The sequence below is a fragment of the Panicum virgatum genome, chromosome 6N (assembly GCF_016808335.1).
Source record: "Panicum virgatum strain AP13 chromosome 6N, P.virgatum_v5, whole genome shotgun sequence".
In the NCBI taxonomy this organism is placed as follows: Eukaryota; Viridiplantae; Streptophyta; class Magnoliopsida; order Poales; family Poaceae; genus Panicum; species Panicum virgatum.
The window spans coordinates 46,106,927-46,125,543 of NC_053150.1; the positions used below are offsets into that span (position 1 = coordinate 46,106,927).

General features: G+C 45.7%; 2 protein-coding genes across 2 annotated transcripts; both read right to left on the reverse strand.

Moving 5' to 3' along the window:
- Positions 1 to 836: 836 nt before the first annotated feature.
- LOC120678782 (pre-mRNA-splicing factor cwc25-like) lies at positions 837 to 4,268 on the reverse strand. The gene is made up of 4 exons (XM_039960151.1): positions 3,906 to 4,268; positions 3,580 to 3,727; positions 2,469 to 2,630; positions 837 to 2,026 (listed from the first exon to the last, which is right to left on the reverse strand). Exons 1-4 carry the CDS (start codon positions 4,091 to 4,093, stop codon positions 962 to 964), a joined length of 1,563 nt encoding a protein of 520 aa, XP_039816085.1. The 5' UTR covers positions 4,094 to 4,268; the 3' UTR covers positions 837 to 961.
- A 5,631-nt stretch (positions 4,269 to 9,899) lies between these two features.
- LOC120678783 (probable protein phosphatase 2C 66) lies at positions 9,900 to 14,364 on the reverse strand. The gene is made up of 5 exons (XM_039960152.1): positions 13,974 to 14,364; positions 11,721 to 12,101; positions 11,491 to 11,608; positions 11,103 to 11,326; positions 9,900 to 10,912 (listed from the first exon to the last, which is right to left on the reverse strand). Exons 1-5 carry the CDS (start codon positions 14,241 to 14,243, stop codon positions 10,349 to 10,351), a joined length of 1,557 nt encoding a protein of 518 aa, XP_039816086.1. The 5' UTR covers positions 14,244 to 14,364; the 3' UTR covers positions 9,900 to 10,348.
- Between the last annotated feature and the right edge of the window lie 4,253 nt (positions 14,365 to 18,617).

Consider the following 18,617-nt stretch of genomic DNA (forward strand, 5'->3'; position numbering starts at 1 on the left):
AAGCAAGACAATTTATCCCTCAAAATATATAGAGAACAAAAAAAACACAGTTGACATATATAATCACCGGTAAATGATAATTTCCAATTAAAACAAACAAATACCACTAATATACTACATAAAGAATAATTCAGATAACATTAATCGTGTTCATATACCTAATTACAAAGGGAAAACATTTTTATGGTACACAAAGCAATAGCTCAAACAATGATTACAAGTATGCAAAATTTATCTTTGGCTGAACTAACCATCAACTTCAGTAATACAACGGGCATGTCCATTGCGCCACGCCTACGACAAATATGGTCCATTCGATTCTGATCAAACGGCTGGACAAAAACTAGCGCATAGGTTAGTTTCCCAAAGCTTCTTGAACTCACGCAGTGCTACTCCAGCAAGATAGCTAGGGACGCTTACCCTTCTACATCTCTAGGAACTTGACCCTGTGATCAGGCCAAAATAGAATACAAGACGAGCCACATCGCCAGCCGGCCGGAACACGAGATCTTCCTTTGGTCAGGGATTATATCTCTAGACTTTTCTAGATCCCATCCCAAATCGATCCATCATGCAATTCCATAAATCTCACAAACTCTTTGCCTTCTGCAAGATCGCAACTCTATCACAGCTTCCCATCTGTCTTGAACTTACATAGAAATTCCTTCCCCATTAGAAAGCTCGATCTAATCTGCAACAAAAGTGAAATAGTACTATGATGCTTAATGTTTTCCCACCTTATAACACTGGCTCACCTCACCGGAGGGCGCGGCAAAGCCGCGCCAGGTTTCTAGTTCCATCGAAATTTCTAGTCTCATTCACGGGCGAAAAAATCATGGAGCGAAATTGCAGCAAATTTTTCGTATTCAAAACAACAGAATCATCGTACATAATGCTCAAAATTCTTAGTACAGTACTAAGGGCACATGTGTCAAGCAACAGCAACCGTACACCAGAATATTCACCGCCTGAACGCATTGCCCTCAGCGTCACGGCCACCTTGCGAGTAAAAAGCACGGCGCCTGATGCTCTCTTCAATTGTGGCGCTGCCACCCTTGTCTGTTCCAAATATGCTCTTCTTTTCATCTTCCAAGAAGTTCTTTCCTTTGAACTGGTTTACGTTCACAGTTGCTGCCTCTTTGGCATCGTCATCTGCAGCTTTTTTCAACCTCTTCCATCTCTGCTCCTCGTGGACCTCAGCATCAGACTGCATCTGACGCAAACGAGCTAACCTCTCCTCTTCCGACATATGGTGAACACCACCTCGTCGACGGTTGAACGAAGGACCATTGTTTCTGCCATGTTCACTTTCTTGCCTGGTCTGCTCACCTGAGCCTTGTTCACCACGGGAACGGTGTTCAGAAGCGGAATTTCCAGTTTTGTGGCCATCCTCCACTCTTTTGGACCTAGAGTCTAGACCGTCATGCTTTGAGTATGCATGATGGCGGTCTGGTGACGATTGCCGTCTCCCCTTCCTATCATCAGCATTCAAGTGATCATATCGGGGACGGTCATCATGCTGTCTTCCCCTTCCTTCCTCATCATCCTGCCGTCTTCCCTTTCGTTCCTCATCACCCAGCCATCTTCTCCTTGGTTCCTCATCCTCCTGCCATCTTCTCCTTGGTTCCAAATCTTCCTGCCGTCTTCTCGGTTCATCGTCACCCTGCCGCCTTCTCCTAGGTTCATTGTCATCATGCCGTCTTCTCCTCGGTTCATCAACATCATGCCGTCTTCTCCTAGGCTCATCGTCTTCTGACAAATCCTGTCTTCTCCGGGGTTCATCATTGTCTGAATCTGATGAATCATGTCTGCGGCGTTTCTTCTCATGCCTGAACCTTTTCTCTTCTTTCTTATGGTCAGGGGAAGAATGAACTCTCTTCCTTCTCTCATCCTTTCCACCACTTATTTCATATGAATCTGAATTCTCGTCTGAGTGATGCCTCTTACTCTTTGACTTATGGTGGTGATGCTTCTTGTGCTTTTTCTTCTCTTTCTTCTCTTCTTTTTGCTTTTTCTCAACTTCAACCTACACATAAGAGTAAGAATTCGTCAGTGTCTCAGGGAGCATGTTCAAGGGAAAATGCTTGAGAATGGATATTGAGCTTTCCAAAAGGACATTTCCTAAAACCAAATTCAGCCCAAGCACAAAACACTGTTTGGATAATAAAAAACTTAATTTTCAAAAAATCAGAAAATTCGTGCTTTTTACCAAAAGCAATTATTTGCATTTTTTACAAAATTGGTTTTGGATATCCACCTATTCAACAACTAGCATTTTCTACTGTTGCATTAAACAAATTAAATATCATTCAAGATGTTACTACAGTTATTTTCTGAAAACTTGTTTATAACATTGTCATCTCAAACGAACAATTTGAAACCATATCAATATTTTTACCACTTGTTGATAAATTTGAATATAGTTAAGCTACTCAGAACCCAGATTAAGAAAGTAAAGCAGAACTTACAGATTTCTTTATCTCAGCCATCTTGATTGGATTGTTTTTAATCCTTGCAATTGCATCCTGCTCCCGCTGCCTTATTAGGAGTAGAGGATCGGAGTGGAGTTTTCTCCATGTATCATTTGCAGATTGAGGCTTATCCTCAAATAAAGCTCCTGGTGCAGCTGCCTGAGTCAAGCAAATGAAAAAAAAATAATGTTCTTAAAATCAGTTTTTCCCTTTATATGATTTTCGTAAATAAGACATCAGTAGAAGTACAACTCCAAGGTAAATATGAAGTTTAAACAAGAAACTGAGCGAAAAACTTCAAACCATGTTTCACAACACAAAGAACTGCTGTTAGGATGCAAGTTTAGTGTGTGCAATTCAGTTTTCTGTTCAAAGACTACTAGGAGACCACTTCTGTGCTGTACCTCTACCACTTAATTCTGTAGATATGATTTTTAAAAGAAGCGATATATGCAAGGAAACCACTACTAGGGACTGCATATATGAAAAGATCAACATATTCTGTGATATGTTCTAAAGAGTAAAGAATGCTGATGCAAAATAAAATTGTTTTGAGTGGCTACAACCGTGAATGCATCATATCATGATACTCCCTCCATTCACTTTCATAGCTATATTTCCCCTTAACCCAATGACCAAGAAAATAACCTTACTTCCTTAAAAAAAACCTTATTATCATATAATAAATGCAACACAAACTTTTTTGTTGCTCCTCCAATGTTTTAACTAGGAACTCCTCGTTAGTAGTGCTATTTATTGCCATAGCCCATGCCAATAGCAAATATAGCTATCATTTATGAACATTTGAATTTTTGAAATATTTGAAATATAGCTATCAAAAGTGAATGGAAGGAGTATAAGGTAACACTATTCTACCATGACAACCTCCCAACATCAATAATCCATGCATCACTATAATTTATCTTGGCATTTCTTACTTAATAGCCAAACATCAAACCTGCCACTGCATCAGCAATACCCAGAACTTTTTTTTTTATCGATTCTCAGCTTTGAATTACACTCAACCATTAACACTTCGGCTGATCAGCATTTACTTAAAGGAACTACAATCAGAGAGGAGGTAAGAGTTACAGGCAAGCGTAAGTACCTTGGAAGAATCAGCCGCACTCACTTGCGCAGAAGAAGAGGATGCAGCAGCAGCGCCCGGTGCAGATTGCTGCAGCGCCTGGAACCCTTCGGAGCTCTTGCCGACGGCCAACCCCGACTCGTACAGGAAGTCCAATCTCTCCTGCGCCCTGTAGCAATCATCACAGCGCGATTATAACACCGGGCGAAGCCAGAAACACCGGAAATGGCACCGCCCAACCCCCCAGACACTCAATCGAAGCGAACCCTAGCCGGACGATTACCCGCTCAGATCCAATCGAGCGAAGCGGAAAAAAAGAGAGAGAGAGAGAGGGACGAGACACTTACGGCCTGAGGCCGGCGCGCTCCTGCATGGCCCGGAACTCGGCCTTCTCCTTCTCGGCGGCGACCTGCTTCTTGAGCTCCTCCGTCTTGCGCTTCTCCGCCTCCTCCGCCTGCTCCGCCTTCCATACCCGCTCGATGTTGCGGAGGGACCCCGTGTGCCACCCCTTCTTGTTCAGGAACTTGAGCGCCATGGCTGAAGCCTGCCTCCCGCCCTCGTAAACCCTAACCCTAGCGGCGGCCTAGCCCGGTCTTCCTCTTCTTCCTCGCGAGTCGCGTCCGCTGCGAGACGGGGGGCGGACGACGCGAGAGAGAAGGTGAGATCGGGAGGTAGCCGCCGCCTCGGCCACGAGTTGTCTTTGGTGGTAGGCCTGGCCACGAAAAACCGAGAACCGAGGACGGAACCGAAAAAACCGCGGACAAGAGCCGAACTGAACCGAGACCGAGAATTTCGGTTTTCCAAGTTCTCAAGAACCGAAATAGATCGGTTAATTCGGTTTCTGAGCTCGGTTAACCGAACTAACCGAAGCCCAACAGCAGCCCAAAGCGTACAAAGACACATCTTGAACTCTAGCTGACCCCCTCCCGGCCTCCCCCAACAGCACACCCGCCGCCTCCACTCCCCAATCCCGCCGCCTCCACACAGCGCGCACACATGCCACCTCCACCCCCCCCCGACCACGACCGCGGCGCAGCGTCTCCGACGATCCAACCCCCCGCCCAGCCGCCGGCGCGACGGCGAATCGACGGCGCGTGGCTGCGGGAGGGCGCGGCGCCCGGGCCCTGCGGCCTCCGCCTGACCGCCTCCAGCCTCTCTCCTCCCACGGCTAGCCTGGAGTCCAACGCCGCCGCTGGCTACCCGTGGCCGGGCCTGAGGCATGCGCCGCCGGCTAGCTCCTCCTCCCTCTCCGACTCCGCCTCGCGTCGCCCTCCAAGCACGACCGCAGCTAGCACAGGGCCCCCGCGGTGGATCCCCCCATGGCGCCTCCACCTCCAGCCGGCACAGGAGCCTCCGCCGCCTGCTCCTCCTCCCTCTCCGACTCCGCCTCGCGCCGCCCTCCAAGCACGACCGCAGCTGGCATAGGCCCCCCCCGTAGTGGATCCCCCATGGCGCCTCCACCTCCAGCCGGCTGCTCCTTCTCCATCTCCGGCCCCGCCGCGCGCCAAGCCCGACCTCCATGGCTCCACCTAATCTAGCTCTGCACTGAGTTTGCAATAGTTCGGTTCCCTCGGTTAGAATCGGAACCGAACCGAACTAACCGAAACCAAAATTGATCGGTTCTCGATTTTGAAAAGAATCGATCGGTTCTCATTTTGTAGGAACCGAAATTCTCTAGAAACCGAAGAACCGAACCGATCGGTAACCGAATGCCCAGGCCGATTTGGTGGGCCCGGTCCACCACTTCAGCCGCGGCGACTTAACGTACTCTTTCCGGCGGCTTTTTAATTTTTATATTTTTCAAAAAATGTTTTTTACAAAAATATATTTTTGGTTTCATAATTTACAGTTTTATATCCTTACCGCCCGGCTGCGGGATGGCCGGCCCCCTGCCGCCTCCCGTCGGGCGGTAGGGACCTATATGTAATTAAAATTTAATTTTTCTTACCGGGAGGTCCCTGGTGGGAGGAGACCGCCCGGTGGCTGGACGGCAGGCACCGGCCGCCCTCTGGCTGGGCGGCAGCCCCCCAATGCATAAAGGAATAGTTGTTTTGTTTGCCTGCATCGGGAGACTGATTGACAGTGGCAATGCATCGGAAGACTGATTGTGTAGTTAGTGGAGGAAATAAAATAAAGAACGGGAACGATAATAATAATCTATCCTGGATTTGAATTTTGAAACTACACTACACTACACTACTTACCTCCCCCCACGCGATCTTTGTTTCATCAAAGCCTGATCTCTCCTGTTTCCCTATTAGCCCCTTGTTTAGTTCCCGGCGTTTAGATTTTAAAATAGAATCTTTTCATATTTGAAGTATTAAATATAGACTAATTATAAAACTAATTACAGAACTCGTCTGTAAACTTCGAGATGAATTTATTAAGACTAATTAATTCGTCATTAGCACATGGTCACTGTAGCAGTTACTGTAACAATTTAGTGTCTAATCATGATCTAATTAGGATCATTAGATTCGTCTCGTAATTTACAAGCAAACTATACAATTAGTTTTTTATTTCGTCTAGATTTAATACTCCATGCATATAAGATTTCCGTTCGATGTGATAGATTTGGAATTTGGAATTTTGAAACTAAAGAAGGGGTAGGTTTGGCTTGTCCTCTTGTAGTAGCGCATGGTTGTTCGTGACGTCTTCGTGGAGTGGAGGTTGAGACAAAGCATCGGCGTATGGCGTGTGCAGGCACAGACAATCTGGTCCTGTCCTCGGTATGCTGCACTGCCACTGCCAATCAGTCTCCCAATGCAGGCAAACAAAACAACTATTCCCTTGTTTATTTGGGCGGGGGGGGGGGCTGCCGCCCAGCCAGAGGGCGGCCGGTGCCTGCCACCCGGCCGCCGGGCGGTCTCCTCCCACTAGGGACTTCCTGGTAAGAAAAATTAAATTTTATTTATATATAGGTCCCTATCGCCCGGCGGGGGGCGGCAGGGGGGCGGCCGCCCCGCAGCCGGGCGGTAGGGGTATAAAACTGTAAATTATGAAATCAAAAATATATTTCTGTAAAAAACATTTTTGAAAAATACAAAAATTAAAAAGCCGCATCTTTCCGCGAACGAAAGCGAATCGAGGTGGCAACCGACGAGGTGGGTGGTTGCCGAGTCGGCCCTGTTATCGTTGTTGGGCCAAGCAAGCCCATGTTTTTTATTTGGGTAGAGGTTTTTTTTATTTTTATATTTTTCAAAATCGTTTTTTACAGAAATATATTTTCGGTTTTATAAATTACAGTTTTGTACCCCTACCGCCCGGCAGGGGGGCGCCGGGGGCCTGCCGCCCTCCTGCCGGGCGGTAGGCACCTCATTGTAAATAAAATTTACATTTATTCGCATTTTGGCCCCTGGGGGAGCCTGCCGCCGCCCGGCACTCGCCGCCCACTGGCGGGGCGGTAGGCGGGTACCTGCCGCCCGGCAGGGGGGCGGCAGGCACCCCCCTCTATATAAAAGGGCTAAGCTCCCCTCCCCCTCATTTTCTTCCCTCGACATCCAGAGAGGGGGAGGAGAGAGAGGAGGGGTGAGGGAGGGAGTTGCAGCGGCAAAGCACTGCCGGATTTTGGATCCGAACCGCAGGTAATAAATATTTCTCAACTTTCTTATTCTAAATTTTTTGTATGTTTAATTCTATAATTAGTGTATGCAGCAGTAATAATATTTTAGCGATTTAGGTATTGTTTTTATTATAATTTATGTAGAATTTGGATTAGTTTTTAGAAAAAACCATTTAGGTTTATTGATTAGTTGTTTAATGCGAGAGAAAAATTTAAAAAATGCTAGAAAAGTATATGAAAAATTCCGATAAATTATAGAAAATGCAGAAAAATTGTAGAAAATGTTAGACAAATTTATTTATAAAAAATTATTGTACAAAAATTGTAGAAAATGCTAGAAAAGTTTATGAAAATTTCAAATAAATTGTAGAAAATGTAGAAAACTTATATTTTTTGTGTTAGGTATGGCCGAAGATACGCCAGCTCTACTTGACCGAGTCATAGACTCATCGCACCAGTCCTTCCTTGCAGTGGTTCAGCGTGTGAAACTTAACGTGCTGCGTCTACGTCCACCAGCGGAGTTGATTCCTGTTGACCCACATTGGGTGCCCAGGTGATATGTCGTCGGATTATATTTCTGAGAATACGTTTGTTTCGTATACGTTTCCTACATAATGTACTTACCTTTGATCGTTCTACTTGTCAGGTTGAGTGAGCCTGGTCTTCTTACTATAGGCCGTCTTGCTGAGAGTGGTTTGGCAAAGCTGGACAGGTCCCTATTGACGGCTCTGGTTGATAGATGGAGGCCTGAGACACACACCTTCCACCTCCCTTGTGGGGAGATGTCACCGACCCTACAGGACGTTGCGATGCTGCTGGGTCTTCCTATCAGTGGGGATGCCGTAGGGCCTCGCGTTGTCCCGCCTACGTGGTTGGACGATCTAGAAGAGCGTTTTGCAAATATTGACGTCGCGATTGATGTAGAGGAGCACCCAAAAGCAACAGGGCCTGCCAAGTCATGGATTCTGCAGTTCCAGGTACATACCTCATTTTGTTATGAGTAATATTAGAGTTATGCTTTTGACTAGTGCAGTTATGATTTTATTTTATAATTGATCTTGTACTCATAAATGTTCATCTTTTCTATGCAGTCCGACAATTTGGCACATGATGTTGATGAGGATAGCGTCACTCGATCCCTTGAGGCATACCTGTTGTGGTTGTTTGGATACATAATGTTCAACAACTCACACGGGGCCTATGTGGATAGGGTGCTTGTGCCTTACGCACAGGAGATCGCAGAGTCAGCTGTGGAGGAAATGCCTCAATACAGTTGGGGTTCAGCGGTACTTGCAGCCACGTACAGTGGCCTCTGTAAGGCATCGGTGCAAAATAAGCACAATGCAATTCTTACAGGATGTACGATTCTGCTACAGCTTTGGTCGTACGAGAGGATAGCAATTGGTCGTCCGATTATCGACCACTCACCGTATGAGCCGGATATGTACGGTGACACCGAGGATGATAGGTCGACCATGGGGGCTCTCTGGTACGCTCGTCAGGTACGGAAATGACTGCTACTCGTACTATTCTGTTGGCAATTCTGTTGCTTTGTTTGACCCTCTTTGTATTTCTTATTGGTATATATTATTAATTTCGCGCAGAAGAGTTGGACCCACGTACAGTCTCGGCGGTCCTATCCTGAGTTTGTAGTTGAGTTTGATCGGTTGACACCTGAAGACGTTGTGTGGGAGCCCTACTCCCAGTTGGCTATAAACACTCGTGCACCGTTCGGGATATCTTCGGTTTGCTCTCAGGACCAGGGCCTTTGGATGACAACTACAGCGTTGATGTACGACGTTTACATTGAGACCCACTGCACGGACAGAGTCAGGAGGCAGTTCGGTCAAAGGCAGTTGTATCCTGTGCTGTCAGCATTGGATCGGTCCAACATCATGACCACATGTAACGATTCATCTGTCATTTCAGTGATAATGCATTGCTGCTTTAACTAATCAATATTTAGTTTGTCGAGGGCCGGTCAACCCTTCTCGAACATGTGGATGACAAGGGTGCAGCCTTGGGTCGATGGCTGGGACCAGGCAGAGGAGAACGTGGTGCTTCCGACCCCTGCACACACGGAGGCTTCGTACAGGGCATACCTGAGCTGGTACCAGCCTAAGACTCGTTGCCGCTTGATACATGCTGACATGCATCCAGAGCCGCATGTTGCGACCCCACAGGATGGCTATGCACGACATAGGGATGAGGCATTAGCTGGGGCGGTGAGTCAAAGTTATCATCGCTTTTCAAATACTTTGGATTAGAGTGTTAATGTCTTTCTTTGCGGGACTGTACGTCAAAATATTTCTATCCAAAATATCTAAAACCACATCTAGTGCCGCACTGCACGTTCATTTGCGGAAGGAGGGGCCTGCCGCCCCCCTGCCGGGCAGCAGGTACCCGCCTACCGCCTCGCCAGTGGGCGGCGGGTACCTGCCGCCCGGCAGGGGGGCGGCAGGCTCCCCCAGGGGCTAAAATGCGAATAAATATAAATTTTATTTACATTGAGGTACAAAACTGTAATTTATAAAACCGAAAATATATTTCTGTAAAAAAGAATTTTGAAAAATATAAAAATAAAAAAACGCTTGGGTAGATTCTGTAAATGGGCTTTTATGTAGCAAGCTAAAGTCCAATGTTTATGTGATATACACAGAGACTGGTACGTCCACTGTGACACCACTTGAGCAGTGCCCGGCACAGATTTCAGAGAAGATGATGATACAACAAACAAGAATACAAGAAGATTGTTACATAAAAAATAAAGGCTTGAACAAAACAAAATCATCTTGATGGGTGAATTCACAGGTGAAGCCAAGCCAAAGTAGGTGAACAAAATCACGACCTAACATAACACATATAGTACTGAATCCGTCTTTGTTTGAATACAGTCACGGACAGCACAACAGGCGAGCGTCCATCCAATGTCAGGAGGTATCGCATGATTTACAAAAGAAGCTTCTTACAGAACAAAAACTTTCTTATGCACAAACGAAGCAAAGAAGCCCAAGCATGGACCACCCTCCTGGCAAAGCATAAGCAATCTGGAATGTACACGCCTGTCGGTCAAAACAATCTGGGGGAAGCCTAAAAAGCAGCTAGAACAAATCCCAGAGGCCGAAGAATTTTACACGGCCTCAATCAAAATGCCCACGCTGGTTTGAAATGCTCTGCAAGCACCCAGTCTGAATCCAGTTAAGAATTCTAGGGAGCTTTCTTTGCTGTTTACCGCCGCTTCCTCCAGCTGGTCGATCTCTTATCACCTGACAGTATTCTAGGGAGGTTCAGGAGGGAATTCACCCGGGTCACACCTTCGAGCGCGGACCATTCCTCTTCCTCGTTTGTTGATATGCAATCTGCCAGGCTGCGAGCAGATCCACACCTCTCAGGCTCCTTCAAGATGGGAGGCTCATCAACTGGTACAATCTCATCAACCTCCCTTAATGTGTTGGAGTGTTGCAATGTGGCCGTGGTGATGTGCTCTTCACTGGATATATGTACATTTACATCTGCAATGTCTTCATCAACCTCAGCACTGGCATCTGGTGTTGAAACCTCCCCAGTGGTTTCCACAGTCTCCTCCTTGGGTTCCCCCTCCTGAACAGACTCAGGTGACTTCTCATGATCCAAGAATAAGCAGACAACAGCACAGTCATCACTCTTGGATGTCGGGAACTTCAATCTCCAAGATCTGACAGCACAGTCAACAAGAGCCCTAGCTGCTGTTGCCCGAGATGGTGCTGATGCTACTATGTCAACAGCCTCCTTGTTTGAGAGGACATCCCAAACCTACAGGCATTGAACTTTTCAAATATAAGAAAGTTGATGCAGCTGGAAGTTGTAAAACCTTTCTATACAAAGGTGCTAAAAAGATAAGATAACTACAAGCAGGGATTGGAAAATTAAGATACAATGCATTGGCAAGCGAATTTCTTGATAACACCACCTAAGTAACAATGATAGATGATTAGAAACATACCCCATCAGTGGCCAATATTATAAATTCATCCTTTTCAGTAAGACGCCGATATGATATCTCAGGAACAGATATTAAGCCATAATCTTTAAGGCAGAAGTCTCCAAAAGCTCTTGCCATTGCCAATCCAGGAGAGTCATTATTTGGCAACCATACTCTAGCAACATCTGGTTCATCCTGAAGAGCAAAAACTCTTCCTTTACATTGCTGGATCCTTGCAGCTTCCCCTAAACACGGAATGAAAATGAAATATTTACATCATAGTCCGATCAAAGACACCTTAAGGACAAAAAAAGAGAAAAAGATATTATATGCAGATTAAGATGGCCTTAAGTTTGGAAGCCATGGGCATGATAACCAGCGTAATTATCTAAGTGTGAAATGAACATACTAGGAAGGTTAGGCTTCAAATCAACAGTGAGTTGCACAGCAGTTAGATTGTTGGAGGCATCTCTTGTCCCCATTATTGCTCTTGAGTCCCCAAGATTTCCAATTACAAGGTCCAATCCCTAAAAAAAGAGGCATATCTGAATTCAGAAAATTAAGTTGTATTTCTACCACTTATCTCAAAAGCTTCAATATCTGCAAATACCAGGGCAAAAGTTTAGAAGTATTCATCACCTTTTTCACCAATGTTACTGCCGTAGATCCACTGCAGAAACAATCAACTGTAGGATGCAGCTTGAGTTCTTTATCCATCAATTTGAAAGCTTTAAAGTAAGATTGCTTAAGTGGAAGAAACATCTCAGGAAGCTTGTCACTCTCATCACCATTAATGGATTCACTCCATTCATCATCAACGACAGAACCTGTTTCTTCAGAGTTGATACTTCCAGAGATGCTTCCATTTTGATGAGGACTAGAGGCCCCATTAGCACTGGTTTGCCATTGTGTGCGCAGCTTGACAGGAAGTGAATCTCTAACTTTCTTGGCAACAAAATGACCGTAAGGCCCATGGCCATCAAACACACCACAGAAGATGCTATCACTTGAATTAAAACTCTGCAGTAAGAGAAAAAAAGTCACACAATAGTCAAGTAATAGCATTTACTGCACTATATGCTGATATTTTTCTGTGTGTATCCAAAAGTCCCACCGGGTAGTAATGTCTGTAATTTTCTAAAGCAGCAGTTGTATATTCTACTGTTCAGTGAAAAAGTCTCAGTAGATAGGCTCGTTGACCAGGTTTCAACAAACTATGAAGCCAGTTAGCAGCTAGGCAAGGATAAGGAAAAACAATTATCACTTGGACCCCCAATCATCCATGCATAGAGCTAGCGAACTTAGAGAACTATAGCATGCAATAATATAGACAGAGTAGGCCGGTTTCACAACAGTTTGGACTGACCATATTTAAATTACGGGAGTATTCCTACACTGACATTAAGAAAAAGTCCTATCAGCAGTCATCAAATAACTCCTGCAACAGTGTGGTTACTCACAGTGAAATGTACAGAGATGAACAGAAAATATGTGAACTCCGGTATATAATGGAAATGTAAAAGTATAATAAAGTATGAGGAAATATTATCAAAGAGTAAAACAAAAACCTCAAGATGGAACCACAAGGCCATATTTAGTTCGAAGTTTTAACAAAATTTAAAACGTTTGTAAAGGAAATACCTCACCCTAGTTAATTAAGTACCTTTCTAGCCTTGAATATTAGCAATCAATAGCACTGCTCTGAGAATCTATAGGCATAAAGTCTTTGTTGTCCTCTGTAGAACATGATCCGCAATGCAACTTATGAAAGTGGCTGCCTTTACTTCTTTGACTTCCTAAACTAATGCGTACAGATATTCTTAAATACCTACAAGACAGCAACCTGTCTACACTTAGCTAGGTCTACAAATAGTGAGAGATCATCCTTAAGTACACTTCATCCTCTCCCTCTGCTAAACTCCACTTATGTGAGATAAGGATCACAAACAACCTATGTGTAATGGAACTGATTTTAGTACCAGTTGCTTGTTCGTGAAACTAAAGAGCAATTCATGAATTAATTATGATGGGCCATAAATGAAATAAGACAGCTATCACTAGGCCCAACCAATCACCTGACCGCACAAGCACATCCGGTTCAAGAAAGCAGCAGCATTATACCATTCTTTGGAACAAAAGGATATCAAAACAAAGAAAGGTAGAAAGGTTGCCAAAGTACCACAGGAAAGAATCTTACCTGAAGTCCTGAACTACAATCAAAGATTATAACCAAAAGCAAAAAAGAGAAATGAACAATGCTCCTATACCTCAACCAACTCATGCGCCATCTATCAGCTTCTTTTTGTTTTTGAGAAATCATCGGAAAAAATTATGCTGGTACTTTCCGATTCCACTCTGAAAACTTCTCACTTTCATATTAATAAAGCTTGAATAATCTACAGCACAACACCGCTCATTTTGAATCAAGCCTTCACGTGGACTAAAAGGGTTGCCAAACCATAAAAAAGCACACATTCCCACTCTAACTACAAATCCGAATCCGAATCTATCTAAATCATTGCAAGGAACACCTCAGAGAAGAGTGTATTCTCCATCCAAAGGCTAAACACCTCTTAGCATTAAAAAAATCACAAATTTCTTATATACAAACGCTTATTCTATCAAATCAATACAAAATCCGAAACCAAAATATACCCCTAACCGGAACCCACCCAAGCCAAAACATTACCACCAACATCTAATAGAACACTTCGATTTTGGACGAGTAAACGCAATCATTTCGACGCTCTAAACCAGGCGAAAGAAGGACACAAAGGCGGCCGTTTGGGGACCAAGATCGCACATGGACCGAACATCGCCACTGATCAGGGCTCAGAACCCACCGGACACCGGAGCGAATCACCAGACAAGAAGCGGCGGTTACGAGCTCACCTCCCACACGACCATGGCGTCCTGGTTCGTGCCCTTCCGCCCCTGCTGCGTGTGGAGGCACGCCACGGCGCTCGCGCCGTTGCCGTACATCCTCCCGGAGACCCGCGAGAGCTCGTCCTCCGTCATCTCTCCCCCGCCCCCAGGCAGCCTCTTGCCGCCGCTGGAGAAGGGGCCGCCGGCGGCGAAGCCCTCCCGGCTCCCGCGGCGTCTCTTCCGCCAGGCCGGCCCGTCGCTGGCGGCGGGGGCCTCGGAGGAGAGGCAGGAGCCCATGGCGGCCAATGGGAGGGAGGCAACAGGGTGGAGCACAGGGTGGGGGTGGTAACTGCCGACTGTGGGGTGTTGCTGCGAACTGTGTTGTGGCTGTAGGGTTTTGATGCTTTGCAGGTCTTGTGGAGTTGAGCCTTTTGTATCATCAGGATTGTATGGTCTTCTTACTTGGAGGTTTGTGCTAAAAAATATTATTTTATTTTTTAACTAGGGTTTGGTTGGGTGTTGGTTTAATTGATTATCATGATGCTCTCCTTATGGGTGATGGAATCCTATGATGGGGAAATAGGGAAAATTTTACTCCAAGATAAGGTCAATTTGAAGATACAAATGCTTTGCCACGTGGGATAATGTTGACCGACTCATAAAAGATATGTTTTGAATTAGATACTTTCTAATTTATGTAAGTTTTTTAGTTATGCCTATCTTGGAAATTGTAAACACTTAATATTATTTTCTAGTTACTTCAATCTAGTTTAGTTTTAGATAGTATAATTTGACTTCATAATTTTGAATAGCATCATGATTTTTGTCAGTACCCTGTAGCAGGGATACCCACTCTTACTGCGGGAAGGCGGGACCCGCATAGTTATCCATAACTGCGCGCAAAAGGCGGACTAGCCAGGCCCCACGGGTCAGGCTCTTTCCTCACCAGGCCAATGGCCCCGGACCTGTTCTCCGCCTGAGGATAGGTCCGGAGACGCCACGTGCCCCTAAGGAGTGGAAGCTCCATGTCGACTGGCCTCGGACCCCCCATAAGGGGTCCGGGACCTCTTGCGTCCATCCAAACCTCCCCATACTGCGGGGGGGGGGGTCCGGAGCTGCCACGTGTCCCGGAGGCACGGGTTCGAGCGCGAGCCTTCCGCTGGAAGACTCGCCCACCCACTGCATTTAATGCAGATGGTTAAGGCGTGCTCTGCCACTGCGGCACGCGGGACAGCCTTCGTCAGGCCTCACTGTGCACCGCGTATTACCAAGGTACACAGTGCAGCCGCCTGTGCCGCACCCACGCAGAGCCCGTCTGCAGCATTAAATGGATACGACGGCACGGCACTTTTCCATCATGCCGCCTACGCCGCAAGCTACACAGCCCGTTCAGCTACGTGGCAGGCGACGCCTCTAGCTACGTCTGGCATCGTCCCGACAAGACAGCGCCTGGACATGATGAACGAGGGACTCCAGGAGCAGGCAAGGGATTCCAGGAGAGAGATCTCCTTTGCCTGCGACGCCATAATGTATGAACAGTACGTTATTTTATACTACACCGTTGGGCCCACCTGTCGGGGACCCAACAGCCATGTACGCGCCTCCCTTGAGATATAAAGGGGAGGCGCTCGCTGTGCACACGAGCTCTCCAGACACACAAGCTCTCGCGAACTCTCTCTCGAGAAGGCAATACAACACACAATGGACGTAGGGTATTACGCTCCGGCGGCCCGAACCACTCTAATCCCGCTGTGTTCATCGTGTTCGAGAGGGAGATCGAACTAGGACTAGCTAACCCCCGAGTACACACCCTCTGGGCTAGGGCGGGTGCCTTCCGCCACCCGGCCGTGGTTTACAGCACCACGACAATTTTTAACAGTGCAAAACTGCCAATGGAACAGGAAACCAAAGTATTACCACTGACATAATATGGGAAAAAGGGAGGGCACAAGAATCATGTGCCCTCTGTCGTCTCAAAACACACTGATGGCTACAGCCGTACAAAAATGCATTTTTTTTTTTGTATTTGCAAGTGTCAAAGAATCTTAAAACCTGAGATGGCTATCTGTTTAACTATCAGATCCATTTGACAGCACTAATCCAACCTGCCACAAGATGATACATTGGATGCTGACGGCTGTATTAAGTTTAACGATGCAGTTCTAAATTGTCCTTACATGAGAGTTATAGGAACGATACAATTATAACAATCCAGTTTCATTTAAAAACGTAGTATAGTAACCCATATAGTACTGCCATTTTCTGATATTTTTTCAACATTTATGAACTACTAAAAGTGCATTAGAAGATTTTGGTATTTGGCACCTACCAAAAGTAGTACCAAATCAATCCACTCCTCTTTTCAATCCTCTTTTGACACAAAGGAAACTTTTTGGTGCATCTCCTCTTTGGATTCTAGATTGAGATTTTTCAACTATACACATATGGCATAGCCTTTTTGTCTGCAACAGGGACAAGTGATTACCTTATGGGTCCCTCTTTTGTCCTCATCACCACAAGTGCATGCAATAGATTACTGATAGTGCTCCTCTAAATAATTTTTTATCATCTTGCTGAGCATCACAGTGTTCTTCACTAATCTGCATTAAAATGGACACTGGTGACGTAGATGCAATACTTATCTTGAAAGCAACGCACTTGTATATGTCACTATAAAAAGCACGGCTGCGTATATCCATGAATCATGAATGTTTTTCTTTTTTTCTTTACTGAAACTGAAGCCAAGTCAAAGCACCGGTGAGATGTGTAATTTAAAAGTCAGAAAATCGAGCCGTTGAACGGATCTATCGACAAGTCAAGATTAGTTCAGTCAGTGGCAGATCTAGGATAATTATTAGGAGGGGCTTTCTTCTATCTCTAAATAATTTTAGACTCTCCTCGCAGTGTATTCATGTCAAAAATTATAGGGGGACTTAGGAGGAGTTCTATGGATCCAGCGGCGGTAGAAGAGGCTGGACTGGCAAACTTAGGAAGAAGTGGAATAAGTGGCGGTGGTTGAGTTGCCACTCAAAGTGCATGAGGACAGGTGGCATTGACAATTGTACTCCGGTTTTCAGTTAAACCACACAAACGAAGTAGGTTTCTTGTTGTTGGCCAAGAAGATCTCCCGAGATGCCTAATAGTAAACACTTGTGATCCTGGAGAACTTGGTCTGAAAATGGCATCTCCCTTCTAGAGAAGTCTATCAAGAACTCCTAACAACTTTACTTTGGTTGGGTGCATGGAATGGTTTTTAGTTTCTGATGATGCATACGTGTAGGTAGCCACATGTTGATGTTGCTGACACCATATCTGTAGTTTGAGAATCGTCCCTGCATTTCTCTAGTTTTTCTTGTTGGATGCGCTCGTTGCAAATGTTGGATACTAATTTTATACACGCGCAACAGCGATCGGGATATACACGTGGATCAACCACGTTCATGGAACGTTCGGTCACATCTCGGATCAACCTGGGCGATCTTGCCGGCCGTTGCAGGCGCCGCCGCCGCCGGCGCGCAGCTTCTTCCATCTCGCATCGCATGTGGCGGCAACGCGGCTCCACGGTGGCAGGCGGCGGCAGCACGGCGGCGGGCAATAATGCCGGCGAGGCTCGTGCCCTGCTGTCCCGGGTTGTCCGTGCCCGCGGCGGCTTCTCACCGGCCGGGGTGGATCCGCGTTGCCATCTCCCCTCTCCCGCCTGCCGCCGCGCTGTGCACATGAATGCTGGCAGCCAACTGTGCAAGGGTCCCCGTCCAGGGAGGAGGGAGGGGAGTGATCGAGGGCCATTAGTTGCGGTGGATGGACGGGCTCCGGCAGGAACGCCGACGGCCGTGTGCCACACCTGCACTGTTCGTGTGCGTGCAAAACAGGGCAGGTCGTCGCTGCAATTCTGCCTGAGATTGAGCTAGCTTGTTCAGTTATTTTTTTTTAAAAAAAGGCTAAGTTAGCTGATTCAATGGCCATGGTACCTGAAATCAAAACATCCATGTGGGGCATTCGTGTCGAATCTTGAGTTCTTCTGCACACAAGAAGTAGTCAAGTAGAGGCTGTGTTTAGTTCCCTTCCATTCCTCCAAACTTTCCAAATTTTCCATTACATCGAAATCACATCGAAACATTAAATATAGTAAATGACCCGAAGTACTAAATGTAGGTAAATAAAAAACTAATTGCATAGTTTTGATGTACGTTGCGAGACGAATCTTTTAAACCTAGTTAGGTCATGATAGGACAATATTTACCATAAATAAATGAAAAGTGCTACAGTATACTACAGTCTCCGGTGCGACTTTTTCTACCATTTTTCTCCGGTGCGACTTTTTCTACCATTTTTTCGCGGATCTAAACACACCCAGAATAGTACAATACTCGAGTCAAGTAAGTTTGCATCGTGACTTTGTCAGTACAACAGCTAGCTTCGATGGGACTCATTCGAGTAGTACTACACTGCTTGTGATTTCTTCTAATCCTGTCTCGTTTAACCTCTTGTTTAGATGTAAAATTCAAAATTCCAAAACTGCCACATCGAATGAGAATCTTACATGCATAGAGTAGTAAATCTAGACAAAATAAAAAATAAATTACATAGTTTGCTTGTAAATTGCGAGACGAATCTAATGAGCCTAATTAGAATATAATTAGACACTAAATTGCTACAGTGCACATGCTCTAA

Bases quoted from the DNA above. Each gene is read 5' to 3' on its own strand.
- LOC120678783 (XM_039960152.1), bottom strand. From the start codon at position 14,243: ATGGGCTCCTGCCTCTCCTCCGAGGCCCCCGCCGCCAGCGACGGGCCG. The intron at 11,609-11,720 runs GTGATGAATACT...CTCTTTTTTTAG, and splicing joins CAGTAACATTGGTGAAAAAG to GGATTGGACCTTGTAATTGG. The intron at 11,327-11,490 runs GTATGTTCATTT...TTCCGTGTTTAG, and splicing joins TTTGAAGCCTAACCTTCCTA to GGGAAGCTGCAAGGATCCAG.
- LOC120678782 (XM_039960151.1), bottom strand. From the start codon at position 4,093: ATGGCGCTCAAGTTCCTGAACAAGAAGGGGTGGCACACGGGGTCCCTC. The intron at 3,728-3,905 runs GTAAGTGTCTCG...TGATTGCTACAG, and splicing joins GAGCGCGCCGGCCTCAGGCC to GGCGCAGGAGAGATTGGACT. The intron at 2,027-2,468 runs GTAAGTTCTGCT...TCTTATGTGTAG, and splicing joins TGGCTGAGATAAAGAAATCT to GTTGAAGTTGAGAAAAAGCA.